Source organism: Eutrigla gurnardus (genome assembly GCF_963514095.1).
Source record: "Eutrigla gurnardus genome assembly, chromosome: 3".
Lineage (NCBI taxonomy): Eukaryota > Metazoa > Chordata > Actinopteri > Perciformes > Triglidae > Eutrigla > Eutrigla gurnardus.
In genome coordinates, this window is record NC_139917.1 from 26,236,459 (window position 1) to 26,256,803 (window position 20,345).

The 20,345-nt window shown below is 44.3% G+C and overlaps 1 protein-coding gene across 3 annotated transcripts in view; it reads right to left on the reverse strand.

Moving 5' to 3' along the window:
• Positions 1-20,345, reverse strand: part of lrba (LPS-responsive vesicle trafficking, beach and anchor containing) — a 171,081-nt gene that overhangs the window by 21,857 nt on the left and 128,879 nt on the right. For all 3 annotated transcript variants that reach the window (XM_084005725.1, XM_084005724.1, XM_084005726.1), the window contains exons 44-47: positions 18,704-18,844; positions 17,189-17,308; positions 14,289-14,441; positions 944-1,111 (exon numbers count right to left, since the gene is read on the reverse strand). In XM_084005725.1, coding sequence (XP_083861851.1) covers positions 944-1,111; positions 14,289-14,441; positions 17,189-17,308; positions 18,704-18,844 — 582 coding nt within the window. The remainder of the gene's footprint in view (positions 1-943; positions 1,112-14,288; positions 14,442-17,188; positions 17,309-18,703; positions 18,845-20,345) is intronic.

Here is a 20,345-nt window from a genome sequence, read left to right on the forward strand (position 1 = left end):
TATGGTGCGTTACAACTTGGTTTTGTCCAGATAATCAGACCTACTTTCATAAGAAACAAGTTGGAATAAAATGGAATGATCAGTTAGGAGAAATCCTGTTTAAAGCTCTGAGAATAAAAAATAGAGTGTGTGCTCCTTTTTTGCAAAACAACTTGTCAAACAAAAGGGCTGATGGGAGCGGGGTCAAGCTGCTGGCGAGCTGCCTTCTGCACCAGATTGGTGAAGTTGTCAGTGTTTGGCTGTGGGCGAGCTAGCTGAGCTTGTTACTTCTTTTCAGGTCTGTGTTTTGTGCGGTTGCTTTCCGGCAGGCCAGTGTAGCCTCGTGTGTGTGTGTGTGTGTGTGTGTGTGTGTGTGTGTGTGTGTGCAGCTCAAAGCGAGGCGGGATGAATAATGAATGGAAGCCAAGGAGGAGGCTTTAAGGCGTTAAAGTGGAACACTTGGTGGAGTGCTTTCAGAGGTATCACACAGGGGGAAACGCTTTGCTCAGCAATACCTGGTGGTAGACTGTTAGCTTAGCTCTCCCCCACGCCATCCTGCAACCAATCTAACATGGCTGATGGCATCAACAATATCACCGCCATACAGATGCACTGAATGGACGGCAGCTTTTATAACATAGTCAGATTAAGCATCCATTTGAGAACGCTCAAGTGTACTTACTGTAATATGCTGTGTTTTTTTCCCCTGACTCAGCATGATCTGCCAAGGGAGTTAAATCAGCAGTACGTACAGCAAATGCATATTAAAATGTGTATGTGGTGTGTGTTTCTCTCTTCATTTAAGACTTAAAACACATTCTTATAGCCTAGACTTCCTGTGAGCTTTTCTTCCCGCACCATTCATTTTCATCTTAAATGTAGAAATGTGTTCATTTTTATGAATTAATGGTCGTTTTAACCCTGTAAAACCTTTGTATTATTGTTATGACTGTATCAGCCTCACCTCTCGGAGCATGGGGTCGCTGATGGAGCTGAGGTTGACTGCACCTTCGTAGGTCAGATAGTAGAACACATTCAGGGCTCTGGTGGCTTCGGGTCCCTGCTGCTTGTAGCCGAAGATCAGATCGATCCACTGGTGGAGCTGGCAGGACACGAACTCGCTCTCCAGAGCCTGCGAATGAAGGGGAGCACAGGAGTGATGCACAACAATTACACGCCGCACTATAACCAAATGCTACAAGTTCCTCATCCCATTACTGAGCAGCAGTTATCACTAATGCCCCCCTCAAAGACGAATCCCCTCAGAGGAAAGCAGAATATCCGTCTAATTGCTCCTGTGACGGAATCTGCCAATGATTTCTATAATGAGTAAAAAAAAGCGGCGTAAATCCATATCTGATCATATGGGAACATCAAAACATTAGAGAACTCTTGCAGTTCATTAGGGAGCCATTCCAGCCGCCGTCTTTGTTCTTCCCTCCGCTGCTCCTGGGCGGATACGAGCACAGTGTTGCTCTCCTGCAGACGCACCGCCATAACGCTGAGATACAAGCCCTTTCCTCTCCTCATTAGCCGCCAAAGGAGGGAAAAAACATTTATGGTTTCCTCATAAAAACAGGCAATTGTGTTAATTTGTGTAAAGCTGTCGCCTCACAAAAGCCCTCTAAACACGACCAAATTAGAATGAGGCAGCCCTTGATTGTCATTGCTGCCTTGTGTCACATTAATTTGTGACAAAACATTAGCCTGTGCTTCACTTAAATGGCAATTTATATCATTTAGATTTTTACTGCAGAGACCAACACATCCCTCACTTAAATGTGACTTTCTGACAGCTCATCCTGCATCTAATTCCTCCCGACTCTCTTAATTACAACTTTCAATCAGGGAGGAGAGCCGGCGTTAAAAGACGGAGACTTGAAGTATGATAATGGTTTTAGTGAACTTGAGTATGGACGTCTTGTGCCGTCACAGATTCATAATCTGAACTGATGAGAAGCGTAACAATATAAGCGCCGTGGGTAATACAAGGAGAGGAACCATAACATTGGATATGAAAAGGAAAGGGAATAACATGCCAATTTTGTTATCAACCGAATCATGTCTTTAGCCTCGTGCAGAAGGAGTGGAATTATTTGCACATTTGAAAACTGATTTGTGTCCATAACTGTCTAAAGTCTTGCTGATGATAAAAAAAAATATCAATAGAAAAACATAATGCCTATTTTATGTCCTAGCTGCACTCTCTGGTGCTGAGAAATAAAGCCAACATGGAAGTGTCAAAAGCTGCAGTTCCTCAAAGGACCACTTGAGGCTCCTCATAGAGCCCCAATGTTAAATCCCCGACTTCACAGCAGGAATAAACAAATTTGCAGACTGGTAGAAAAAAGGTTTTGGTCTCTAGAGCTAAAATCCCTGTTCATGACACCTGCTCAGGTGCTCTGAGGTTGAATTCCTTAAAAACTCACCGTTATGTCAAGGCTTAAAGTTAGACGTAATTAAGGGCGTGGCCTCTTTGAGAGACAGGCGGGTGCTGTCGTAGGCGACACCAAGATGGGCGGAGTCACCCATGTTGAGCTTAACTACGGCTCTTCAGAAACCTACATATGATGTCACGGAGTAAATAAATATTACAATGTACATATTGATGTACTTTTGACTGAGTTTTTATTGCATATCAGCCTATAAGATCCAACTGGGATGAAAGTGTTTTTGTCCATCCAAGTAAACTCATTGACAGTCACTCTGCAGCATCAAAAATCATCAAGTTACAAAAGCTAAAACATCATAAGTTCATGCCAATTATACTCATTAACACTTCGACTCAATCACTGCTGACAGATACAGAGAAAATCAGCAGATGGAGAGATCTAGTCATTTCCACTTTGTTAACGACTGGACACTACGGGGTGATGATACAACTAAACTCAGCTAACATTCAGTATTTAGATGAAACAATGCCTCTGGAGTCTGACGTTCTAGACTTGGTGTCCGTCTTGTAGCAATCGGTTTTATTAATATTACATTATAAGCCAGGGACACCCTCTTTATTTAAACTCACTATAATAGCAGGCAGACAGGGGTTCAGTTGTGTGTGTGTGTGTGTGTGTGTGTGTGTGTGTGTGTGAGAGAGAGAGAGAGATCAGTTCATTATGTGCCTGGATTGACCTTTGACGGGCCCTGCTCCCCTGTTTCTCAAACTAAAGCCGGGCCTGATGGGCATTTAATGTGCACTGCAATCTACTGTCAATCAGCACGCGGAAACAAAGAGCAGCCATGTTGTTGCAGCTCCCTCTCCCGAGGCCCGCCTTTATGGAAATCACTCGCTGGTACCAACTGGAGAGGGAGAGACGGAATAAGTAAGAGTGTGTGTGTGTGTGTGTGTGTGTGTGTGTGTGTGTGTGTGTGTGTGTGTGTGTGTGTGTAAGTGTAACTGTATTTGTTTGGTCTTTCTGACAAAAGGCTCAGCAGGACTGTGAGACTGAAGTCTAGGAGTGGGAATTTAACCGCAGCAGATATCAGATATTCAAAAGAATATCAACCTCCGCCTGAGGGGATACAGGAAAGTGCCGTGAGCGTGGATCTTCAAAGCTCTTTCAAGAAGAAGAAAAAAAAATGCACAGTGTTATCTCACGACTCAGACAACAATCGGGATGAGATGGAAGTGGAAACAGAGCGATGGTCTGAAAGAAAGGATCAAATGTGGTCTGTTTATTGGAGAAGTTTTGACTTGCTACCGAGTTATATTTCGGAGATACCTTAAAAAAAAGGTATCAAATACAGGCATATCAAACGTGACTGAAAATAGTCCTCAACAGATACACTAGTTCCTCTGTTTGTGTCGCTCAGCTGCTTCGAGAAATGACTTTCTAATAGAGCCCGACCGATTTATCGGCGGGTCGATATTAGGCATTTTCCAAACTATCGGTATCGGCATTTATAATGGCCGATAAATGAATATTTTAAAAATTAAATAAAAACGTAAGAAACACCCTGATAGAACTTAACAGAATTTGTCTCCAGTCTTGTTCGAAGTTATATTTATGAAGCTTACCAAGTCTTTTAATACTGGTAACTTTGTGTTTGGTTGTTGTTGTTATTGTGTTTTTGTTCAGGACTTTAAGTTTTATATCTTAAGTTTGTATTTTTATACATTTTATTTATCAGAATTTTAATATATTTTGATGTTCCGTTGTGACAATAAAATAAACAAGTTTATTTTTAAACCGCATTATCATATTATTTTAGTGAAGACTCATAAATAACTACAAATAACCAATGTTAGGGAAATCTGTTAATGTTTTGTTACGCGTTTCTGAAATAAAAAAGAAAAATATTGGCCGATATATCGGAATATCGGATTTTTAAAACATTTGTATCGGTATCGGCCTTCAAAGTCCTTTATCGGTCGGGCTCTACTTTCTAATGAAATTGCCGTTTTCAAATATGAGTTTCATACCTGGAAGTTAGTTTTTGTGGTATTAGCTTAAAAACAATATCATACTATGTCGACGACATACTTTTCTATTATAAACACTTGTTTTACAGTGAAATATCCGGCTACTTGAGGGGCAGAAAAGGGGCGTGTCCAGACGAAGCCATTAACAAGGTTTCAGGTGAGCAGGTGTGGAGACGTCTGCTTCTGGAGTTCCACACTGTGGAGGCGGCGTGGCAGAAGGTTGGGGCAGATAGCGGATTCCTGAGGTGGGATCTGCTGCCACTTCAAGAGAAGCATGCGGGATTATTGATGGGCCAATTAGCAGCCAGTGTGTGTGTCATCCCCGTCCACAGGGGACTCTCTGATAATTAATGAATAATTTAGCATGCCTTTATGTAAATGCTGATAGGGGGTAGAAGTCACTGGAATCCCACATTTCTATTGTTATGGATTTGACAAAGTACACCTTTGAAGCACAGGGGGTCCCCTTTGTTGTGACTTTTCCAATAGCGACAATAATTTGGAATATTCTCCTATGTATGAAAATGTAATCCTTTAACTTAATCCGTTTTTTGCCCTTCAAAGCAACCGCGTAATTAAATATATTTCTAATGTCTCTTCTTGAATGCGATGCTTGCTTTGGCTCTGATAATTAACGTGCCTTTACCGTCTCACATTACTTTAATTCTTTCTTTTTTCAGAAACATCTGTAGCTGGAGTGTGAATTTAAAGCCTCAAGAACGCCACAAAAACATTCAAACGGGGACAGTTTGACTACGTGTCTGTCAACGTGTTACTCTTTAGAGGCAGATAGACTCGGAGACATGCTATCCTTATTTGAGACATCAGACCGGAGACACCAAATGATTGCAATTAAGCAGCTGGTGGACATTAAACCGGGATTACTCAGGAGTCCTGAGGAGCCAAACCCCGAACCGTCTGATCTCAGCTACTCCACACGGCCTCATCTTGGAATGCTTTTCTGCAAGTGGGTGTGATTTATTTTCACCCCTTTTCCTCTTTGCTCGAGATTTCTTTTAGCCATTCCTTTCCCTCAGAAGTCAAAGTGTGCATGCTACAGGTCTGCAGGAGTTGCACCGGGGCCTATCAGTTAGGTTTCTGTGCCTCGCTGTGGTTTGCGGTCAGCTTTATGGTCTGGATTGAGCTGGATTTCACTTCGGGCTTTAACGAGGTGACACTGAATGCTCTCCTCCTTCCCTCATTGGCCCTAAAAAACCCTTTTAAGGACTTATGGAGAGCTGTCTGTAAGGATGTTAAAATGTCACTTAACAAATCAATCCGCTCATTTGCATGCCAACGGTGACACACACACACATGTGCCCGTGTGTGTGTGTGTGTGTGTGTGTCACCGATGGTGTGGGTGTGTAATGGAATACACATGTTTATGCAAAGTGTTGTCAGCGGCGGACTGTTTTCTTTTGTATCGATTACGGATGAATAAAGCAAACACTTGTCAGCTTTGTATATAGTAAAACGACTGTTTAAGACCGAGCTGTCTAAAACATCCTGTAAACCAGATTCGGAGTGTGTGACAGTGAAACATTGTGCACTTTCACATGAAAGAAATTACGCAGCCTAACCACAGAAGGGCTACGTTCTGTTTAGTCCTCTTGTATCCTTATTGTGCGTTTTATTAAATCCCACCGAGTGCTGCCAAGTACGACACACATCATCGGTCTGTTCTCCTCACCTTAACACGAGTTTATTATCTCTCCTTTTCGATTCTCTTTTCTTCCTCCAAGTTCAACAGCCTCCTTTTATTTTCCCCTTTCTACTTATTCGCTCACTCTAAGCACAGCTCCCTCCCTCCCTCCCTCCTGCTCTTACTTCCAGTCATCTGATCCTTTGGATCAACTCCTCTGGAGTTGCCTTGCCCCGAGGTTGACAAGCACTCTGATTAAAGGGCTTATTAGCTCGCTGTAAATGAGAAGCCGATTGTCATTTTGAAGCAGGCAGAGGAAGCCTGTTGCCAGCCAGGGGAGGGAGAGAGAGAGAGAGAGAGAGAGAGAGAGAGAGAGAGAGAGAGAGAGAGAGCCTCCCCCCAACATGGAAGAGGAAAGAAGGAAAAAAGAAAAGCAACGGGGTGACGTAAGGAATGAGAGCCTCGGAGCAGCCGCACAGCTAACAAACCATTTCCTTTATTCCCATATTCACACACACCGGGAACCCCAGATGGGTTGTGTGCATTGCTTCAGCCCCCCCCCCCCCTCCCCCTTCCTGCTCTGCTAATTAGATAGGTCACAACTGTGAGAGTTCTGGCTACGGGTCAACGGAGGCACTCGCTGGCAAGTGGAACCTGAAACTCTAACCCCGACTCCCTCACTCACACCGCCCCGTCTCTCTTATTATCCCTCACCCGCTTGAAAAGCCAGAATATCATGTTATGGGGGGGTGAAAAGAGGCAGAATGAGCAGTGATTGGGGAAAGTATCTCTCCAAAACAAACATGTCATGGTGGATTTGGTCTCAGTCAGACAAATGGTGGCGTGTAGACAATTTACAGCACAGACAATGGAGTAAACGATGCTGATTGAGAAGTAAATGGATGAAACGGTGCCGACTCAAACCCAGAAGGCAGTCACGCTGGAGTTGTCTTCTCTTTTTAGTTATATTTGATCATGACAAAGAGTAATCTGTAGAAGTGGAAATATAAATAAAATACTGGAGAAAACGACTGCTCTTTAACAACCGTCTCCTATGATCTCAACAACAGCTAACAAGCACCTGCAGAGGGTCCGACCATCTGCCCGCCTCCGTACAGACAGGCTAACAAGCTAGCCGATACATCACCAGGGCCACAAGGAACAGCCACAATAGGATGAAGTGGGCAAACGCTAAGTCAACAGTCGGAGCTGATTAAACACTGAAGAGGAGGCTTCAGAGCTATTTGGATAGCTGTTGAGAGCAGCGTAGTCCTGGATGATTATAGAGTCTGCTGGAGGACTGGACGTCTCTCCGTCTGGATGAAGGTGGAGGCGATGAGGATGAATGACTCAGCTCCAGTGTACTTACCCCTCCAGGAGAGAGTTATTAGGGGGTTGGCCTAAGTGGAGCCGCAGCATGTTGCATCTCAAATAATTCCAAACTACAAATGTGAGATTTCACTGCTTTTCTTGGTCTTGCACGACAGAAAATGTTATATTTCAGGGTATTTTTCTAACCGATTATGAATAAAAAATGTGCAGATGTCACCTTGTACTCCTTAATATTGTGATATATTATATATATATATATAATATATTTTTTTTTAAATAAAGGTGCATTAATATGTTTGTGTTAATATGTTTTTAATTGCAGCCTTGATAATGTCAGTAATAAATACATTCTAGTTGTACATAAATGTTAAAAACAAAGAGTTAATGTGATCTCATAAAGGGCGAGGGAATAAATAAATAGAATTTATCAACTTCCTGTCGTAACTACAAGTAATCCAAATAGTTGTTTGTGAAGTTTTAGTTTTTATTGCTTTTGCATCACGTATTTGTATTTTAAATTATCCATTAATCTGTAACATTTCGATATCAGAAAACATCCTGATAAATATGATAATGCTCTTTCTACCACGTAGCAAAGCTCTTCTATGATGTAAACTTGCAGTTACGCGCTTATTGATAGAGGGTTGTACATTATGTGCATTTCTGTGTCGCCTTGCAGAAATCTATAAAAAACAAGAGCTGCTGTTAATACTCGACTGGACACATTAGCTTGGGAGGCAACGACAAATGCTTAAATACAGCAAAGATGAAAACACAAGGCATCCAGTGGCGGAGTGAAGGAGTATGAAAATAGACTAATACTGCAAAAAACAAAAAAGCATCTCAGGAGACCTATGCAGAAGTCAAATGAGAGAGTGGAGGAGTGCAGGAAAAGGGAGAAGGACAACATTAGTGAGTGAGTATGTCAGCAGCAGTAGATCATCCCATTTCTCAGGCTCTCATCGGCCTCCTCCATTACGTCATTGAAGAGGAGGACGAAGAAGAGGAGGAGGAGGGGGGGGGACAGCTCGTAAAACACTGAGCACACAGTAAACATGTCTGCCCTTATGCATGACAATACCCCTACAGTGAGCGCTGTGTGACATTAGCCAGATAACCTCCCGTTCCCATCCGACAACAAGGCCTTCAGACGAGACACCGGGGGAATAGATTAGCGCCGGGCTAACATGCTAAACTGTGTTCTGTTACATGAGGCCTAGACGACATTAAGATTTTCACTCACTCAGTCATTCACAAGTGCTTAAGTATATCTTAGTGGTTAGTGACTGGTCCTCGCAGTGGTTTACCTCAGCTCACACATGAGTTCCCGCGGGGATAAAGCGTGCAGGCTGGTGGGAACGGCACTATGTGCGTCCCATCAGACGGCGCGGTGCAGATGAGAGGCGAGCGTAAACAGCCGTGATCTTTGACTTGGTGTAGCTGGTGGTCTGAGCCGGGGACCAGCGAGGCCGGCTGTGTGACCTTCGTCTTCTGTACGCAGCTCTGCCTCGCATTTTGTACAGCCGCTGGACAATTCTGCTTTATGACACGCACATATTTTATGTTTTGAGCAGCAGCCTTGTCTAATCATCTTATCAGGTGGCACCCCAAAACACCCTTTCACCTTCCTTGATCATAACCCGGCAGGATAATGGACTTGTCTGCCATGTTGACACAGTCTCGGTACGTGTGAACGGCTGTCAGCGTATAAAAGTGACAAACTTCAGAAAAGGCCTTTCAAAGACTCTGATAGTGTGAGTAGTATACGGGGCTTTAGGGGGGGGTAAAGGTATTAATATGACATATGTCTGTTAGCACCGAGCGGGAGATGTTTCCCTCCGCAGGCGGGATTATTGTGGGGTGACCACATTAACAGCTGTAGGATCAAGCGTGCGGGTCCGTGAAGGAGATCACTCAGAATCTGAATTAGCGGAGTGGATTCAGAGAGAGCTTCTGTCTGAAGTTCAAAGCTGCATGAGGTAAGTTTGGGACCATTAGGGAGCAAAAGAGAAGAAACATGAAACAAAAACTCATTTTAGTTGTCGTAGATTGAAAAACACACTTGTGAAGCAGAACAACGAGCAGAGAGCTTCTTAGACTGATAAAGTCTGGTGTTGAGTCCCAGTGGGAGCAGCAGTGATAACCATTACACACAACAGGGAGGATTTGATTCACTATATCGTGTCCAAATTGCACCAAATCCAACAGTGTACTCCCTTGGATCCCCAGCAAGACACTCCCCAACTGGGAAGAAGCTCACATCAACGGTTGTTAGATACGCAAAGGTCATACAGGCAAACTGCTTCATAGTGGTCAGATCCTTTTCCAGGAAAGGTTTATTCAATGAAGATTGCAGTTTGGGCAAATGTCAAACTCCAATGTGTATCATACTAACATATGACACCTCTATTATTCCACTCATATGGAGATTCACGCACACAACGGCGGCATCACGGACTCTTATTGTGGTTCCTTAAGGCTCAGAATTCTACCTACAGCAGCAGCAGGACTATTCTCTATAATATACTTCATAGCATACCACTCAAGGGAGTCCAGTGTCCCACATCCAAAGAGCAGGAAGAGGCGGGTGCTTACAGTGAGGGTTTACCACCTGTGGAGGTGACCCGTGGTCAAACCCTCTCAGCATCCACTTCTGACCCATCGCTCAGTCGGCTCGGCCCATTCGACAAGAGGAGAGTCTCACTCATTCTGCGAGGGCCAGTTCAACTGATGCCTCTGTCAGGGCTCTGAGTGAGCAGTTGCTTTATAAGGGGGGGGGGGGGGGGAAGTAATGTGCTGCCTGTGTTTCCCATGTGTGTGGTTCACAGGTCTGTCAGCAGCACTACGAGAGCACAGATGACTGAAGGGAACCAAACATGTGAACTACGGAGGGGCAAAAGGGCCCTGAAGGGTTCAAATGGGTTGGATGGTGATCGCAACCCACCCAGCACAGAAGGATCAGTTATGATTGGACGAATCACTGATGGGAAGAATAAAGATACCTGTTGCTCTGGCGGAAGATGTTAAAAAAAGTGAACTCCCATCATTTATTTGTTTGATTACAAATATTTAATTATTGGTGTTATAGCTTAAAATAAATTAAAAGCATAGATTTAATGTGTAAATCACAGCACAAATCTTAACTACGATTATCGCTGCAGTCTGAACACATGGCAGGACAGGTAAACAAGCACACACACACACACACACACACACACACACACGATCACCTGCTATGGCACTAATGGTTAGCAGACGCGAGGAGTGAGAGGTGGTCATATATAGTGGAATGTCAGAGAGGGCTGACAGTGCCCAGAGACATGTAGTTATCTGGTGGAGGAGGGATCAAGTTCTTAACCTCTCCCTCGACCCCCTGGTAAAAACAACAAGAAGCCCCTGATCTCTGCGGCATGCCGCCTTAAGACCCGCTGTCTCTGCGCGTATACGTGTGTGTGTGTGTGTGTGTGTGCGATGGCTTAAGAAAAAGGGAGTGTGCCTTTACAAGCAGGCATTTAAGTTTACTGTAGACACTTTGGTGTGGTGAAGGTGCACGCTTGACTTATGGAGGTGCTTCGCCTCCAGAAGGTCTGTCTACAATCCAACGGGTTCCGAAACCCACGGTTTTTCCTTCCAGCCTCCAGTGTTGTGTGAGCCAGAGGTTAAACAACAAATCCGCGTGGGCACACACTTGCACTTAATGCGTTACCACGCAACACACTCCCTCGCTAAACGTTAGCGATGAACTATGACACCTCCAGAGCCGGAGCAACATAAACCAGACTACAGCTGATGTAATATTTATATCTTCTGCTGGATTTCTGCTTTTTTCTCCTCTCTTTTATTTTTTTTTTATTATAACCAGCCATGCACCCCCTTTATCCACAACAGCAACACCAAAAAAAAAAAAAACTCGCCGTTTTGCACAACAGCACAATCCTTTACTGTGAGAGGCTTTTAATGGCCTTTTCCAGATTGGGCCCTAATTAGCTGTTAATCATCTAGGGCTCATAACCAGAGTGGAGACAGCAGGCATGTGTGTGTTGGTGAGCGCGCGTGCATTCTGCGTGTGTTTGCGTGTTCTCCCCTGCTGTCGATCCTTGTGTTGCGAGGCCATTAGCCGCAGACATGCTAAAGAGAGCCAAACAGCCCATTAACTCCTTCAGTCGGACTCTCTCTCCTCCGCCGTGCTCATCTCTCTCCCAACAGTGCCACAGTTGCCAGCTGACACCCCCTAATGCCAGCTATCTGTCATGACCAGAGACCTGTCCACCCACACATCCCTCCCTCTACCTTGTCCGTGGCCCATTTCCCCCTTTTATTCCTCCTTTCCTCCCTCCTGTACTCCGTCTCTCTGCACAACCGAGTCTTTTAAAGAGGAAATGTTACAGTTATCTCACAAAACACACAACCCACATGCAGTTTTTTGCATGACAAATTAACACGACTATGTCTGACCACCATGGGAACCAACATCTTCCAAGTCTTGTAACAGAATCATGAACTGAGGCTCATTGATCAGCACGTTGACAAACTAACAGTTCATGCCTATGTGGTTATGAAGCAGATATTATTATAACACTATACTTATTAAACACCAGCTAGCTACTCCTTCCTTTTTTTCCCCTCCACAGAGCCGGTTATGTTTCCGTGCACCTCCACCTGCCTGCTGGGCTCAGCTGCTCGCCGGATCAATAGCTCAATTTGCACACAGTAGAGAAAGAAAAACCGCAGACTGAAACCGTATCAGCCCGAGAGCGGTAACTAGCAGGTAGCTGTGCATGAGCGTGGACCGTTTGGATAAGTCTAAATTGCCTCCGCAGTGCTAAATTGGGCACAAAGGAAAGGAGCAGAGGAAATTGAGGGAGCAGAGGTAGATGAGACTGCCGCACTTAAACTGGCAATGAAAAGCCGCTTTGTGCTCGCAGCAGCACAAAGCACATTAACACACGGACGCTTCAAGTGGCTTCCTCCGGCGTTACTGCTTTGACTGATTTTTAGTGTATGCGGTAATATTATCCAAATTAGGAATATACTAAAGGATGAGTATGTTCTACTTCTGTATATTAAATATTTACACAGGAGAGCAGCGTGTCAGATCTACTGCAAAGAGAATGGTAGACCAGTAGTACAATGACAGAGATGCAAATAACAATTAGTCATCAATTCATCTTTTAATCCTTTTTTTATCTAATTCACCAGTTAGTCTATTAAATGTCTGAAATCTACAAAGAAAGCCATCACACGTTCTGAGATCCTGTGGTATTATCAGATTACTTTCTTTTTACAGTCCAAAAGACAGCAATTATAAGAGATAGAAAAGCAACAAATCCTATTTTAGAAGATATCACTTCTTTTTTAAATTGTTTCAGCATTTAATGACTGCAGCCATGTCTCCAAGTTCTCTTTACAGGAGGATCAAAAAAGCATCAAGTCCTTGGCTTGGCAGCTAGATGTCAGTATTATAGCTCACTGGAAGTGATTCGGGGGGTTTGATTTTATTGTTTTGTTTATATGCTGATGTTTAAATACACTCATACTTCATATAATTTCTCTTGAACAAACAGCTAAAATAAATACAAATATTTTGATTTAAAAAAATAAAAAATAATATTCCTTCTTTAGCCCAAATTCAACACTGGAAAGCAGCAACACCACATGCTTACCCGACACATCCACCTTGGCCTCGGCCACGCTGACAGCCACAGAGGGAGAAGTGTGTGATTAATGATAGGGGCCTGGTCATATCAGCAGGCTGGTTAACAGACCCCACCACAGGACTACACAGGTCACAGAGCACACCCAGCCTCATCAGCACTCATTACTACTGTGGGCACACATCACACAGGAAGCTCGCTTCATCCCAAACATTGTGGCCCGCAAATTAAATTCAATTAAAGCATCAAAAATCAGAAATTATTCGCATTACGACCTATGATTTGGTTTTGTATATCCTTGTTTTCTTCCTGAATTTTAACCTGTTTATGCAGAAAACCACAGACAAGGACAGCGTGGCCTTTGAGTATCAGCACAACTAAACTAAAGTCAAGAAGCTTTTGTAGTTGAAAGAGTAAAAGTACCAATGACAAACTATTCCTGGAGAAATAATAAATCTATCTGGTGCTTTTTGACCTTCTAGAGCAGAGCAAGGTAATCTGATCCAAAGAGTTATCTTAGTTTTACAGCCCAGTGTGTGTGTGTGTGTGTGTGTGTGTGTGTGTGTAAGAAGAGAGAGCATCTACAATGAAAATATGACGGTAAGTCTGACAACATCCGAGATGCATATACACTGAATATTTCTGCTTTGGGCTGCGCGGGCGGGAAGGGGGGATCAGAAACAGGATACTGCATCATCTCCCTACACACACACACAGACACACACACACACAGACACACACACACACAGACACACACACACACAGACACACACACACACAGACAGACACACACACAGACAGACACACACACACACACAGACACACACAGACACACACAGACACACACAGACACACACAGACACACACACACACACACACACACACACCAGATTTGTGAGGACAGAGTGCGAGCAGACAGAGAGAGGGCGAGATGGAGAGGGATAGGAGGTGATGTGATGTTGGATCACTTTGCCAACACGGCAATGCGAGAGCCGGGGCATGTCGGAGTAGCGGGAGGCTCGGGTAACAGGAAGAGCTGCGAGATGATCAGGAAATAACACTGTCTCTTTGAATTAGCTTTTCCAGCTAAAATAGGAGAGGCAGAAACCTCTGGACTTCAGTGTGTCTGGGTCATGTGACATACGAGTCAGAGGCAGGAATGTGCGAGGGCATTTACAATGTGGACTTATAGATATTATGAGTAATGTTTGTATTAACACACACGCAGATGAACGTGCATTCGTCTGGCCGTGTTTCCTACCAGGCGATTGATGCGGACGAACTCCTCCGGGCTCTTGGCCCACGGTGGCAGCTCCACGTTGGAGACCACGGTGCTGTCCTCCATCACTCCCAGGTTGTAACTGTTGGCGTTGACAAACATCTCGGGGAGGTAGTAGAACTCTGGGATCAGCTCCTGCATGGAAACAACACAGAGACACAGTCTTAAATAGACTGAAGAATACCTCTGAAACTACGGAAAGCTCGGGGAAATCACCCGCCAGCCCTGGAACCAGGGTCGGATTTGGAAAGGTGTGATCTGAAAACGTCTAAAAGTATTAAGCTGAAGAAATAGGTTGAATCAGAAGAAAAACAGACATATATAATATTCTGAACTGGAAATGATTTAGTGATTGCTTTGTGTGTATGACTGTTACAAAAGTTGAGCAGTGGAGTTTACCAAATTGTACAATTATTCATGGTAATTACATTTCTGACTGCTTGTCTGCCGCCGGCGTTTGTGCTTTGGCCGCTATAGAAGATGTCAAAAACGTCTGAGCGTGCACTCGGTTGTGGTTTCTCCCTACTCACTACTCGTTTGCTTCGTCTCTATCTCAGCAGCAGATAAAGTTCCCCTCCTCCCACCTCCTCCCACAACAACAGGAAAACTCATAGCCGGCCAAATTCTTTCCTAACTATGATGATTTTATTTGGCTGTCCCAAACAACAAAAAGTATTTTCAATCGGAGGGGAAATGCAGTTATGACATGAGATGTAAGCCCATGTGTTTAGCCATTCGTCATTCTTAACAAAGCAGAACTTGCCACACTGACTGTAAACACTGAGATTGAGTTTGAGCTGAAAAACAAGGAAATACATCCATACGTTCCTTCAGGCTTAAACGGTGACGTTATTGTTGTGAGTTTGTCTCGCTGATTCTGAATAAATAGAAAAAACAAAAAGAGCATGGCATGTATATGCTAATGTACGTGTTTTCCTATCATCTTAATATGTACTTAATAACACAAAACAACTTAAAGTACAATAACAGCAATTTTCAGTCGAATAAAATTATATTATCTCTCCTTATTTCATGGTATTCCTTTTGGGGTTTCGATGGTAGCCCAGCTGTCTGCGAACAAAGCTTGTGTGTCTACACGCGATGACTGGAGCTCTCAAGAAAGAGACAAAGATACAAATATGTTGACAGTGTGACATCGGAGCTCCGCAAGCATCAAGCTGACGAACGAGCAGCAACGATGACAGCGTGGCAGCATCCGAATACTGCATGCTCCAACCTGAGCCGAGTAGCAGGTTTGGGCTACAGACGTCCAAGAGCCTGGTCACATGATCCCTAAACGTTACAACTATACTCAAACAATAACATGACCTTTTCTCTTTTTTTTTTTAAAGATTAGCTGCACAATGCATCCACCCTCTCATCAATGGGGTGAAAACATCCAATCAAATGAGCAAGCAAACACGCAGGTTTAAAACAACACGGCACTTCCTCACTTCTGAAATCTCTTCACTCCACAAAAACCCGACCTAAAACTAAAAGGTCAACCTCTTAACGAGGCCTCCGGCTCACCCAGGTTCACTGGCTGCAGCCTGCTGTAAATTTGAGCTGGAGGTGGCAGGATGCACGCACACACACACACATACACACACACACACACCCTAACAAAACCTTGAGGGCTTCGCTCCCTAACACTCCAGCCTGCCTTGCATGGACCATTATGTGCAGTGGCCCCTTTGCTCCGGCCTGGTCAGAGGCCAGCCCCTCTGATCCCCAATCCTGTCCTGTCATGGGTCACTGGAAGGGGCTCTGGCCCCTGGGCTCCTCTGCTACACTTCCACTGTTGCTACCTCTAACCCCTCCGCTCCTCTCTCTCCCCCTTCTGATGCCTTCGGGCGGAGGCTAGGGGTCAAAGGATTGGGGACTGGAGGTCATGCTAGCGTCACCCAGGCTAGAGACACATTGAATCTGGGTGTTGTAACCCATTATCACCCCTTCTTTACCAGCGGGGTATGAAAACACTGAGGCTTTTTGCCCTCTGGCAGGGACAGAGGGTTGCTATCAATGGCTCCAATGCTAAAGCTAAATGGCATACTTAGCATACTAAATTGATACATCTCGTCCCTAATTCCTCTTTTGCCTGAACATGAATGTGTGCGTCCGAGTGGATGAAGTCGATGGACTCTCATTCAAAATATGCTAAAAATCCAAACTGAACATGGAAACAAAGTGATCTGGTCCAGATTTCCCCCTTTATTTTGATGTGAGGCTGAGCTCTCACAGTTTGATCCACACTGACAGGTCTAGACCGGGAGAGCAAACGAGGGCTCGCGTTGGGCTTTCGCAATCAAGCGTTGGCCAGCGACGTGGTAACACAATCCATATGTTTTATCGGCGGGATGAGAGGGGGGTGGTAAACGCAATCAAGCGTTAAAAAAAAAAAAAAACCCAACACCACTGCTGCCCCCCCTCCACCCATCCAGTGACCCGGTGCCAGGAGACCAAGCACAACCCAGCTTTGACATAGAATGTCTGACTGTACTCGTAAATGTTTTAGGAGTGCAGTTAAAGTGTGCACTGGGGGTTCGAGGGCCTTCAGTATGAGAATGACCTGTGTTGTTACAGGGCAGATCCAACAGCTCCGTAGTGTTTGGGGGCCCGGTGGGCAGGGACTCAAGTCCAGGTTATAGCTGGCTGAATCTGAGACAGACGGCTGGGACAGATGAGGATTAGTCCAACGCTTTGATCAGAAGACCAGGAAGCTTTCATTGCAGAGGGACAATGATTACTAGTGACTGGCCATTACTCTTTTGAAACCTTTTTCTTCTGTGTCTGTAAAGATGCTGGGCGGGGATTTATCCTCTTGGAGTGCTCAGTTCTTTATCTCTTCTAATTTCTAACCTTCTTACAAAGTGTGTGAGTACCTTAACATCAGAGGTGTCTCTCTGGCAGTTCCTCCAGGCCCGGGACACTGAGGAGAAGGTGCGGTCAGCGTGGTCGAACTTCCCTCCTTGGAAGTTTAGGAAAAACGTGGTGAAGGGTTCCTGTTGATGAGGAAAGATATGCTTTAAAACGGAGCTCTGGGTTCTGCTGGACTGAACGTCTCTATTGCCATAAAAACATGCGGTAAAAGACAGATTTGAACCAGAATCTACTCTTTTTACACTCCCCCAACAAACTGGAATCCCAAAATGAATAACTGGAATAATCCCAGTGAGCTACTAAAGCCAATACACTCATGTTACTGATGCATTTCTAATCATGTATAATCTTGTTAGGGCGGATCAATAGCTGTCTCTCTGACGCAATGGGCCCCAAGTGACACGGACACAATATGACCGGGCCACAGCCACAAACTAATACTGTAGATGGCTAATTAAGTTGGGCCCGAAATGACGTACGCCTCATTTGTTTAAAAGGCGTGAGGGTTTAACCACATTGTGTCTCATTGTGTAGTTAAAACAACAGGACGGGATTACACTGGAAGGTCGAGAGTAAACACATCATACATCAAAAACAGCTCACACTGGATGCACAAGCAGTTTTCAGTGATGAGTCGTAAGTGAGGGTTTCTGGTAAAGTGGCTTTAGAGTAAGCCTGCTAATGATGTGCAGGGATCAATGACGTAACTCTACTGGGAGTCGCTGAGGCAGTGAGCTACTGGGACAATAACGTCGGAGAAACTTAGGAACGTCCCTCTCCCTCGAGTGCAGTAGGAAAAGATTGATGGCGTCCATTCAACCAAAAGGCACCGAAACAAGAGGTGCACAATGTATGCATACACGCTTCAAAAACACATATCTGATTTTTTTTCCATTTAATTGCACAGTTATTGTAGTTGTTTTAATATTATACCACATACAACATACAGTAGAATTAATTATATGCAACAATAAATACGGGGCGATGCGGGTGTTGCAATATTTAGCATACATATACTCTCAATTTGATATGAATGCATTTGTTTCTGGGAAATAAGCGTCTAGTTAAGAATGAATTAATGATAATATTAAACTCCAAAGGGAAACAATGAACACAAATTTAAAAATACATTATAAATAGTTTGACGTATAAGATATATGCATACTGCTATAGCTATACTTTAAAAAACTTCCACCTATACATGGAAAAGGAATATATTGTTACACACATGCATCCAAAAAATGATATCTCTGTATGGGTGAGCCACTTTAATAAAGGCTGTTTAATATATCCTTGCTCACTGTTCTAAGATGGAGCGTCTGGACTTCCTCTTATCGATGGAGGCTCAGGGGAGAACGATGAGTCTATCATGGTTTTCTTGGCTGCAGTTTAACCAATAAATGTGATTTTTCTAGGGGCTGCATATCATTATTTTTATGACAAGCAGCAACTAAGAATGCTGCAAAAAACTTTATATATATATATATGATGTATCTTTATATATAGACAGCACTTACGATACGCAGCAGCCACATCATGGTGAAGCTGGAGGTGGAATAGTGGGTACCGTAGTGGAACTTCGGCACCTGATCGTCCTCCCACGACTCATATCGGTCTGAAAAGAACGCCGCCCTCTTGGGGTTCAGAGCACCAATGGGCTGTGGAGAAATTCAAACGTAAAACATGTTTTGTCAACAAGTGGAGAAATAAACCTTTAACTGCTGCGTGACGTGACATGACAGTAACAAACATGTGGGCTTGATAACCAGGAGGAACGTAGGAAAGGACTGCTGTGGATACATTCTCCGACCACTCTTTGCAGACTAACCAAGGCAAATGAAGCTGGTAACCTTTGTGCAATTTCAAATGAATATTAGATGATGTTTCCCTTCAGACAGAGATCAATCCTTTCCCACAGAGTGCTTTTTAGAGGCTGTGAAACAGAGCCCCTGCAGCTGTAGTCTGTCAGAGAAAACTAATGCACTCCAATGAAAGAGTGCCTACGAGGAATATCAATAACAAGGCAGCGGGTTCCTTTAATTTCAGATTTTATTAATCTGTAACTAATACACTGGTCACCAGCCCTATTTGGAGTCTAGAAAAAAAAATAGTTAGGTTGCATTAATTTTCCATCGCTCTGCAAAACCAATAACCCCTCGCTGCTCGGCAATTATTTAAATACTCATTTATAGAAATCACTTTCAGGCTGGTTCAATTTTTATTAGTCTTCTGCTGGCTGTGCCTCGTTCCCTCAAACCCCCCCTTCATATCACACACACACACACACACACACACACACACACACACACACAGCCAGCGGATCAATGGTAATGGAATGATGGCCTTTTGAGGATGAGGGCCTAGCAGGGCGTGGATCAATTGGATCTCTTTCATATCATAGGGTGTCTGTCACAGCAAGACTCATCCAGGGCCCGGCCCGGATATCGATCCGCGCAATGGTTACTGTTTTGTGTCGGTGCAATGGGGCGTGCTTGTGTTCATGTATTTGGGTGGAGTGGGAGGGATGCATGCAGGATTACTGCTCTGTTTTTCAGTTTGGTGTGTAGATATATTTTTGTCATTTTGCAGCGAGTGTGTGCAGATTTACACGGCGAACAAAAAAAAGAAAAGAAAAAAGCCTCGTGCCACCAAACTGTGTAGCTGTGCGTTGACAGTGATACACTGCGGGCTTCCTCAGGGCCACTGGGGGGTGGGTGAGTACACACAGTGAATTATACATCAGGCCCATTGCTCTGATTTATAGCCCTAATAACAGTCGGCTCATTAAAAAAAGAAAAGGGAGAGGAGGCATATAAAATAAAAAAAGACTGAAAGTGCCACAGTGACAGAGCGAGAGGGAGAATTGTGTGTGTGAGTGTGTGTGTGTGGGGGGGAGGGGCTGTTGGTTTGCACGAGCCCGACATTGTTTACTGCTGTAAATTACTGTGGGGCTGGCGCTCTCGGCTTACAGTAGCTACAACAGCGCGGCGGTGACGGCGCCGTACATCAGGGCAGAGCGCCCCGGCATTGTGCTGATGGAACGCCTGCTGCCGCCCCGCCACACATTGGCCTAATATGTTTGTGGCGAAGAATGGCTCTCTGATGAGGACTCGGATAAATGAACCAATCTCGTAGTTTTAATTAGAGTAGAGAGGACGA